At 42.3% G+C, this 11,336-nt stretch overlaps 1 protein-coding gene across 1 annotated transcript in view; it reads right to left on the reverse strand.

The window, feature by feature from the left end:
- The window catches only part of LOC128695961 (muscle-specific protein 20), a 78,645-nt gene extending 68,869 nt beyond the window's left edge, over window positions 1-9,776 (reverse strand). The window contains exon 1 of the mRNA XM_070092900.1: window positions 9,603-9,776. Coding sequence (XP_069949001.1) covers window positions 9,603-9,632 — 30 coding nt within the window. The 5' untranslated portion in view covers window positions 9,633-9,776. The remainder of the gene's footprint in view (window positions 1-9,602) is intronic.
- Window positions 9,777-11,336: the final 1,560 nt, after the last annotated feature.

The raw sequence follows: 11,336 nt of genomic DNA on the forward strand, positions 1-11,336 counted from the left end.
AAGTGTTGAAGATTTTGGTTAGTGGCACACATTGTCTCTGCTCCCTCTCTAAGGACCCACTGAGAGATGTTGTCCGGTCCCACCGCCTTTGAGGTATCAAGGACACTTAGGAGCTTCTCCACCTCCTCCTCAGCTGTGTGTAATTCATCCAACACTTGTTGGTATATCCCTTGTTGATGTGTCCCACTGTTTTGTCTTCCCAGTGTCCCTTCAGCCTCCACTGTAAATACTTCCTGAAATCTCATGTTGAGCTCCTCACATACTTCTTGGTCATTTCTTGTGAGCTCCCCACCTTCTTTCCTCAGCCTGATTACCTGGTCCTTGACTGTTGTCTTCCTCCTGATGTGGCTGTAGAGCAGCTTCGGGTCAGACTTGACTTTCGATGCTGTCGTTTTCATACTGCCGCTGCGCCTCCCTCCTTATCTGTACATACTCATTTCTGGCTCGTCTACTAATCTCTTTATTTTCCTGAGTCCTTTGCCTTCTGTACTTTTTCCAGTGTGTGTGTGTGTGTGTGTGTGTGTGTGTGTGTGTGTGTGTGTGTTGGTTTTTCAGCAGTGGTATGTGGTGGTGTGCGTGGAAGTGGTAGACTCATGGGTGGTGAGTTTGTGAGTGGTGACTGGGTTAGTGGGTGGATTAGTGGGTGGGTAGGTGGGTGGGTAAATTGTAGTTGCAGGTGGGCTAGCACTGGGTCCTCACAAACACATATTTCATGAGGATGACTGATTATAACCTCGCATTGAAGTTAGAGTAGTCTTTTGGAGGTAATGGAGGTAATGTTTGTAGTACTGGAGGTAATGTTTGTAGTACTGGAGGTAATGTTTGTAGTACTGGAGGTAATGTTTGTAGTACTGGAGGTAATGTTTGTAGTACTGGAGGTAATGTTTGTAGTACTGGAGGTAATGTTTGTAGTACTGGAGGTAATGTTTGTAGTACTGGAGGTAATGTTTGTAGTACTGGAGGTAATGTTTGTAGTACTGGAGGTAATGTTTGTAGTACTGGAGGTAATGTTTGTAGTACCGGAGGTAATGTTTGTAGTACTGGAGGTAATGTTTGTAGTACTGGAGGTAATGTTTGTAGTACTGGAGGTAATGTTTGTAGTACCGGAGGTAATGTTTGTAGTACTGGAGGTAATGTTTGTAGTACTGGAGGTAATGTTTGTAGTACTGGAGGTAATGTTTGTAGTACTGGAGGTAATGTTTGTAGTACTGGAGGTAATGTTTGTAGTACTGGAGGTAATGTTTGTAGTACCGGAGGTAATGTTTGTAGTACTGGAGGTAATGTTTGTAGTACTGGAGGTAATGTTTGTAGTACTGGAGGTAATGTTTGTAGTACTGGAGGTAATGTTTGTAGTACTGGAGGTAATGTTTGTAGTACCGGAGGTAATGTTTGTAGTACTGGAGGTAATGTTTGTAGTACTGGAGGTAATGTTTGTAGTACTGGAGGTAATGTTTGTAGTACTGGAGGTAATGTTTGTAGTACTGGAGGTAATGTTTGTAGTACTGGAGGTAATGTTTGTAGTACTGGAGGTAATGTTTGTAGTACTGGAGGTAATGTTTGTAGTACTGGAGGTAATGTTTGTAGTACTGGAGGTAATGTTTGTAGTACTGGAGGTAATGTTTGTAGTACCGGAGGTAATGTTTGTAGTACTGGAGGTAATGTTTGTAGTACTGGAGGTAATGTTTGTAGTACTGGAGGTAATGTTTGTAGTACTGGAGGTAATGTTTGTAGTACTGGAGGTAATGTTTGTAGTACTGGAGGTAATGTTTGTAGTACTGGAGGTAATGTTTGTAGTACTGGAGGTAATGTTTGTAGTACTGGAGGTAATGTTTGTAGTACTGGAGGTAATGTTTGTAGTACCGGAGGTAATGTTTGTAGTACTGGAGGTAATGTTTGTAGTACTGGAGGTAATGTTTGTAGTACTGGAGGTAATGTTTGTAGTACTGGAGGTAATGTTTGTAGTACTGGAGGTAATGTTTGTAGTACTGGAGGTAATGTTTGTAGTACTGGAGGTAATGTTTGTTGTACTGGAGGTAATGTTTGTAGTACTGGAGGTAATGTTTGTAGTACTGGAGGTAATGTTTGTAGTACTGGAGGTAATGTTTGTAGTACTGGAGGTAATGTTTGTTGTACTGGAGGTAATGTTTGTAGTACTGGAGGTAATGTTTGTAGTACTGGAGGTAATGTTTGTAGTACTGGAGGTAATGTTTGTAGTACTGGAGGTAATGTTTGTAGTACTGGAGGTAATGTTTGTAGTACTGGAGGTAATGTTAGTAGTACTAGAAGTAACATCTAGTAGTATTGGAGTTGAGAGTGATTGTAAGGTCATTCGTTGGCGTGCGTGGGCATGTGGGCGTGGGTGGGCGTGCCTCTGAGTACAGTGTTGCACAGGGCACTGTGGGCTGGTGTGGCGGGGGAGGGATGAAGGAGCTGGCGACTGATTTAGGTGAGTACGTTTACAAGATGATGGATGTGACCCACGCGGGTACTTCACGAGAAATATGCCTCATGTCATCAACATGTTAGGGACACTGACAGTTGTACAGCAGTGGGTGATGCTGAGAGGTGAGGATGAACCAGCAAGACTGGAGAGCCTCGTATGAATCAACCACTGAGAGAGAGAGGTAGCCAGCAAGACTGGACCTCGTATTCTCCCTGAGTACCTCGGACATCGAGGACATCACATATGAAAGACCCCTCTGAGCTAGTGATCACGTGGTTCTGAGCTTTGAATACATAGTTACAAAAAAAAGTTACAAGTGGAAAGGGGAACAGGAGTAGGATGGGAGAAACCAAATTACAAAAAGGGGGACTACACAGGCATGAGGAACTTCCTGTAGAAGGTTCATTGGGAAAGAAAATTGGTAGGAAAATCAGTAAACGAAATGATGGACTACGTGACAACAAAATGCAAGGAGGCAGAGAAGAGGTTTGTTCCCAAGGGCAACAGAAATAATGGGAAGACCAGAACCAGCCCTTGGTTTATCTAAAGGTGTAGAGAGACAAAAACTAAGTGTGCTAGAGAATGGAAAAAGTACAGAAAACAAAGGACCCAGGAAAATAAAGAGATTAGTCGAAAAGCCAGAAACGAGTATGTACAGATAGGGAGGGAGGCCCAGCGACAGTTCGAAAACGACATAGCATCGAAAGTCAAATTTGACTCGAAGCTGTTGTATAGCCACATCAGGAGGAAGACAACAGTCAAGGACGAGGCAATAAGGCTGAGGAAGGAAGTTGGGGAGCTCACAAGAAACTACCAAGAAATATGTGAAGAGCTCAACGTGAGATTTAAAGAAGTATTTACGGTGAAGACAGAGAGGACTTCTGGAAGTCAGAACAGGGGGGTACACCAACAAGGGATATACCAACAAATGCTGGATGAGATACACACAACCGAGGAGGCAGTGAAGTAGCTGCTAAATGAACTTGATACCTAAAAGGCGGTGGGACCGGACGTCTCTCCGTGGGCCCTTAGAGAGGGAGCAGAGATGCTATGTGTGCCACTAACAACAATTTTCAACACATCCATTGAAAATGGGCAAATACCTGAAGTATGGAAGACGGCAAATGTAATCTCCAATTTTAAGAAAGGAGATAGACACGATGAATTAAACTACAGACCTGTGTCACTGACGTGTATAGTATGCAGAGTCATGGAGAAGATTATCAGGAGAGTGGTGGAGCACCTAGAACGGAACAAGCTTAGAAACGACAACTAGCACGGATTCAGGGAAGGAAATTCCTGTGTCACAAACCTACTGGAGTTTTATGACAAGGTAATGGAAGTAAGACACGAGAGACAGGGGGTGGGTAGATTGCATTTTCTTCGACTGCAAGAAGGCCATTGACATAGCTCCTCACAAGAGATTAGTACAAAAGCTAGAGGATCAGGCGTGTATAACAGCAAAGGCACTGCAATGGATCAGAGAATACCTGACAGGGAGGCAACAACGAGTCATGGTATGTGACGAGGTGTGAGAGTGGGCGCTTGTGACTAGCTGGGTTCCACAGGGGCCAGTCCTAGGAGCAGTGCTATTTTTGGTATATGGGAATGACATGACGAAAGGGATAGACTTAGAAGCGTCCTTGTTTGCAGAGGATATGACGTTAATGAGGAGAATTAAATCGGATAAGGATCAAGCAGAACTACTTGGACAGGCTGGAAGGCTGGTCCAGCAAGTGGCTCCTCGAGTTTAACCCCGCCAAATGCAAAGTCATGTAGATCGCGAAAAGGTAAAGAAGACTGCAGGCAGAGTAAAGGCTAGGTGACCAAAGACTGCAAACCTCTCTTAAGGAAAAGGATCTTGGGGTGAGTATAATACCGAACACATCTCCTGAGGCTTACATCAGCCAGATAACTGCTGCAGCATACGGGCGTCTGGCAAACTTGAGAATAGCGTTCCGATACCTCAGTAACGAATCGTTCAAGATTCTGTACACCGTGTACGTCGGGTCCATACTGGAGTATGCAGCACCAGTCTGAAACCCACACCTGGTTAAGCACGTCAAGAAATTAGAGAAAGTGCAAAGGTTTGCAACAACACTAGTTTCAGAGCTAAGGGGAATGTCCAACGAAGGAAGGGTAAGGGAAATCGGCCTGACGACACTGGAGGACAGGAGGGTCAGGGGAGACATGATAACGACATACAAAATACTGCGAGGAATTGACAGGGTAGACAGAGACAAGATGTTCCAGAGATGGGACACAGAAACAAGAGGTCACAAAGGGATGTTAGAGTTGTCAGGAAGTGGAATACTCTGGCAAGTGACGTAGTGGAGGCAGGAACCATACGTAGTTTTAAGACAGGGTTTGATAGAGCTCATTTAGAAGGGAGAGAGAAGACCTAATAGCGATCAGTCAAGAGGCGGGGCCAGGAGGTATGATTCAACCCTTGCAACCACAAATAGGTGAGTACACACACACACACATCTGTATACACACACACACACACACACACACACACACACACACACATATATATTATACATATATATATATATATATATATATATATATATATATATATATATATATATATATATATATATATATATATATATATATATATATATACAAGATTTTTTTTTTCAACAAGTTGGCCGTCTCCCACCGAGGCAGGATGACCCAAAAAAGAAAGAAAATCCCCAAAAAGAAAATACTTTCATCATCATTCAACACTTTCACCTCACTCACACATTATCGCTGCTTTTGCAGAGGTGCTCAGAATACAACAGTTTAGAAGCATACACATATAAAGATACACAACATATATATCTATATATATATATATATATATATATATATATATATATATATATATATATATATATATATATATATATATATATATATATATATATCCTTCTGGGAAAATGGTAGCGTCACGGGAGGTAAGTAGAGACACTGTCACAGGCAGTTGTAGAGGAAGTATAAATATTCACGAAGATCTGTGCCAGAAGCATCACTAGTGACGATGTTAACAGGTGACGACGCTAGCGTTAAAAATAATGTTCCCTTGAGCAGACAGCGGTAGTTGTGTGGGCGGTAGGGTGGTGTGTGGGTGGATGGGCGGCAGGGTGGTCTAAGGTGTATAGTACACGTGTCACATCTCACCCACACCCTGTGGGAAGTAGTCACCTTATACATCTACTTTTCCTAACCCTCTTCTCTCCTCTTTCTTCAAGTTTTCCTCTCTCTCTTCCTCCTTCTCTCTCTCTCTCTCTCTCTCTCTCTCTATCTCTCTCTCTGTCTGTCTGTTACTCTCTCTCTCTCTCTCTCTCTCTCTCTCTCTCTCTCTGTCTGTTACTCTCTCTCTCTCTCCATCTTCTCTCCTCTCTTCCCTTTACTCCCCTTCCTCATTTTTCCCTCCTTCCCCTCTACCTCCCTCCTTCCCTCACCCTCCCCTTACCTCACTTCCCCTCGTCTGTCTCCGCCCACGGCGTGCATTAGTTGCTACGGACATATTAAAGAGATTATATCATGACTCTGGACCGACATCAATGATAAATTAGCTCCCACGAAACACTAATTCCCACCAACGCTGGCTAGTATTAAATGGAGGGTGGGCAGAGGGCGGATACCCCCCTTAGCGCCGCCTAGCATCATCCCCCCCCCGTAGCATTACCCCTCTTTCTAGCATTCCCTAGCATCTCCCCGCATCTCTCGTACTTTCCTATAATTGTCTCTAATTACTCACCTCAGACCCTTATGTAAAGATTTGTGTTGTCCTGTGAGCAGAGAGAGAGAGAGAGAGAGAGAGAGAGAGAGAGAGAGAGAGAGAGAGAGAGAGAGAGAGAGAGAGAGAGAGAGAGTTCAGCTTCTGAAGCTGCTAATATTTACAATAACAACAAATGCAATACCGTAATAATAATAATCATAATAATAATAATAATAATAATAATAATAATAATAATAATAATAATAATAATAATAATAATAATAATAATAATAATAATAATAATAATAATAATAATAATGATGATGTCACGTCATTACATTCCCTCTGTATTTGCACTTCCAGGTAGAGATCTGTTTGTGACTTGATAAAGCCCACTCTGTGGGTGAAACGTTCTCAATAAAGAATAGCATTAAACTGCATGTGTGTCTTTATCCATCATGTACAGAGAGCAGAAAGGTATAAAAATGTGCCAACAGTCGACGAGGTAAACTGACATGCATGACGTGGTCTGTATACTTTGTTTCGTAGGCTGGGATTATTGTTAGGCCTCACTGTTGCTGGCACTGAGGCCTGACACTAAGGCCTGTCACTAAGAACTGACACTAAGGCCTGACACCGTGGTATGGCTAACCTACCAAGTCGATAGTAGCCTAGAAATACGGTATTCAGGATGTTACATGCAGTAGTACACTCTTACGCAGAGGCATGAGTTTCTTGGCGGCGTATTTGGTATCAAATACTGCAGACAAAACTCCTTCAACTAAACGTTTCTTTGGAAGAGAAAGGACATGCAAGAGCCTTTTTCTCTCTTTTTGAAACGTATTTGCACCTTAATAGTTGGGACTATATATAAGACACTTTTGTTCGTGTTGTGTTTGTAAGAAGTGATCTGCTTTGGACGTTTCCGTGCTACCAGGTAAGAAATCTTCCTCTGTTTCTATTGGAAAGACAAACGGAGAATAGAGTCCGCACCATTCCTTGCACTAAATGAGCCATACGGGCTTAGTGCTTTACGTAAATATAAAAAAAAATATGTTTTATTACGAAGACAACTGAGACTCATCTTACTCTTTTTCTGTACGTTAAAAGGACTAGCTGGCTTTTATTTTGCTATTGTTGTCCATGTTAAAGTATACTATCTATGTTCTATAATAACCCACATGAAGATAGAAACTCAGGAGATTAATTGATCTGTATATTTCGACCCCCTTCTGGGATCCTCTTCAGTATGTTGAGATACAGTGCTTGTGACTGTCAAAGCAAATGGAAGGAGCTGAATGAATATGTGCTGGAGGGAAATTCCATAATATTTTTCTCGGAGCTGGACTAATAAGTCCCCAAGAAACTGGGAACCAATAATGCTAACAGGGTGTTGTTTGTTATTGAATTCCGACTCCACATTAAAGTTAATGGAAGCACTTAACTGATCTAATTTGGTGTAAAAAGTTGAGGAATTGCTCCATTTGTTGTTCGTGCTTGGATGAGCTAGCAATTATAGGTAATCAACAAATTGACTTCACTCTATAAAGTCAACAAATCCGCCAAATTATGTCAACTGTTTTTGAAGTAATTATTCCAGATAAGTCAAGAAGCCCACATGTCCAAACTTGTTATATACAGAAAGTTTCACCCTGCAATAAAACTTTATAAAACCTGAGTATACTGACTTCTACCTTCAGGAAAGATCACGTGGAATTAACCACAATTATCATAAATTATATCTACCGACTCCCAGATAATACACAAAATATAAAATAATCATCTTCTCCACTGAAAAAAAAGTAAAAAAATGAGCAAATATCTATCATAAATTCCACGTATCCAAATAAAATAGACAGTTTTTTTTTCAAAGAAATGTAAGAGACTAATGACTGATGAGACTCGGAGTGTTTATCAGATTCCTTGTCAAGACTGTGACCTGCTCGACATAGGGACGACAGCAGGTCACCTTCAAACTAAGACTGTGGAACTGAGCTCAAATGTGTGAAATACGGCCAGAATTTCTCGGCCTTCTTCCAATACGTAAAGCATCAGTCTTTGAATAAATAGGGATAAAGCCAAAATATTAAACGAAATTGGAGACACCAACAGGAGAAGAACAATCGAAGCTGATCTTACCGAAACACAATCCAACATTGACACCTCTAGGGTAAGGGGACTCCTGATGTGATTTCAAGATTCGCCCTGAAGAGATACAATGGTGTTCCAGACTTGACCACACACAGGTGATTACCACCTCGTACATGCATCTAGCACATCCCGAAGTTTACGTTAATTACTCCAGTTTCATTGAATGATTATTTTTAGTGTCCCTTTCTCTATCATAATATATATATATATATATATATATATATATATATATATATATATTATATATATATATATATATATATATATATTATATATATATATATATATATATATATATATATATATATATATATATATACTATATATATATATATATATATATATATATATGGAAAGGGAGAGAGAGAAAGAGAGAGAGAGAGAGAGAGAGAGAGAGAGAGAGAGAGAGAGAGAGAGAGAGAGAGAGAGAGAGAGAGAGAGAGAGAGAGAGAGAGAGAGAGAGAGAGAGAGAGAGAGAGAGAGAGAGAGAGAGAGAGAGAGAGAGAGAGAGAGAGAGAGAGAGAGAGAGAGAGAGAGATTGAAATGGGGCAGACAGGCAGAAAACGAATTTTTTTTTAAGCTAGATTAACCTAACTCGTTGATGGCCACTCATTATTTATCATCATTATCTGGAAAACCCGTGATTAAGGTCACTATGACAGACTGAAGACCCGCTGCCATTTATAATGCTGATTAACTTCGTTTGGAAGGATTCATGCCAGGTAGAACTGTCCATTTCGTGAGCAAATCCTTCCTGGTTTATATATGATCAAGCTGTGTTACTGAGAGAGAGAGAGAGAGAGAGAGAGAGAGAGAGAGAGACAGAGAGAAAGAGAGAGAAAGGGGAAGGCGTTGGCTCCCTGCTAAATGTTTTGACTCCATCTTCGTGACTGAAGTTGTAAAATGTCACAGAAAACCAGACGTGTCAAGAATATTCTTGGATATTTTAAGGATAGCGCGTGGACTGGGAGGTGACGGGTCAGTGAAGGGGGCCACTCCCTCCAGTGCCGCAGCTGAAGCTTGTCAGCTTTATCACTGCTTAGCTCACCGTAAGTGTTGTCGGGGAGAGGAAGCTCCCTCCAGCTGCTCCAGCTCTTCACCTGTGGCTATTTTCACCTCTCCCCCCCGTTTGAGTCACATTCAGCTCACTCTCGTCCCATGATTTGCCAGAATCCTTCATGGAAAATATTTTTGGTTGTGTGGGAGGGCTTGAGGGAAGGTGGTGGGGGTGGGGGAAGGGGAAGATGATCTCTTGGTTTGGGCCCCACACTGCCTCCTTCCCCCGCCACCTACCTTAACCATCACTTGACGCTGCAGCGACATCCTGATGACTCTTCGTAAGGAGGGAGGGGGGAACAACGACGCTGACCTAGGCGCTGCAGAAGGTGCACTTCACCAAGCAGACGGAGCGACTTATGGAGACCCACACACACTGGAAGATGGTGTACGTGTGAAGGGAGGTTCGTGGTGACCGCCACTTTTATACGCAGCCAGTTTTGCAGTGATGACTATGGAATTGACGGGAGTGGGGGTTAAGTTGGGGGAGGGGAAGAAGGAGGAGGTGGGAGGAGGAGCTTGTGGTAGGGGTAGAGAGGGTTACACAGGCGCCCACACCCCAACGCAGGTGAGCTGGTGGGCCAAAAATACCCCCCTTCCATCGTCAGGATTCTCCGAGATCTGTAATGCTTCGTTCACTGCCGAATGGCCAGTTTGCTTTTCGACTGCTTCGATGTGCTGGGTGGAAGCAGGAAGCCGTGGGCGTCACCATGAGCGTCCTCATGAGGCGGGAATATTCCGACACGTGACACAGTTTTCTAGAGCCCTCGAGAACTACGGCAGAAGGTTGGTGGGTGTGTTTACACTGGCAGTCACAGCCCTGCGGCCCCCAGCAGCAGAAAAAAGTTGACCAGTGAGCAGTGTTCCGTGCCAGGTGATGTGCGACAACGAGGACATCCACATCACACACTTGGCTCTCATCACTCGGTAGTCAGCTCATTACAACCAATCGCAGAGAAAATAACAACAAAGAAGCTTTCAGTATTGCGCACTGCAACGTTTCCCGCGGCGCAGGCGGTGGGAAAGGGACGTATAATTTGGGAAAAGCAGAGCTCAGGATGGAACACTAGTGTTAGCAGTTTGAAGATAAACAGCGATTACCCCGTGGCAGGCGGTGATGGGGAAGGAGGGGGATGTGTAGTGGGTGGAGCTATCCACCACCTCCACCACATCATCACCACCACCGCCATAGCATCAGCGTCATCATACCACCACACTACATCATCATCCCGACCTCAAACCACTAACACCATCACACCATCACATAGCTGCTACCATCATATCAATAAAACACGACCAACACCATTCACACCACCACATTCCCATCACACCACCAGGAATCTCCACCATAGATGCACTCAACAATAGACACATTTCCAGCATACATCAGTATGTCACGATCCTATCACCACCCCCATTCATATCACATCATAACAAGAACATGAGGTAGAGATGAACCAGCATGACTGGGCCTGGTATTCACCTTTTTCGAATTGGGCATAGAAATATATTTATTATGAAATCACAACCACCAAAAGCCAGGGACGATTGATAATTTCCGAATACGAATACTAGTCAGAAATGGAACATGGGAGAAGAGGAATAGGAGGCATACAGGAACTAGAGAATAGGATATTATGTAGATGTGATCTTACAAGGTTAGTGAGTGGCTCTTGATCCAAAAAATTTGAGTTGCTCTCCCATTTTCGTTGGTCAAATCTGATGATCTAATTTTTTCCAGACTCTGTATGACCCATTAAAAATAATAATAATAATATTAATAATAATAATAATAATAATAATAATAATAATAATAATAATAATAATAATAATAATAATAATAATACATGGATGAGAGTTTTACTAAATAGAGTATAATGGGATAGGGGATTTAAATTATTATGTTATATTATGATAATTAGGTAATTCAACAGATTATTTAAAATATGCTTATGTGCCATCAAGATGTAA

Source organism: Cherax quadricarinatus, chromosome 41 (genome assembly GCF_038502225.1).
Source record: "Cherax quadricarinatus isolate ZL_2023a chromosome 41, ASM3850222v1, whole genome shotgun sequence".
NCBI lineage: Eukaryota > Metazoa > Arthropoda > Malacostraca > Decapoda > Parastacidae > Cherax > Cherax quadricarinatus.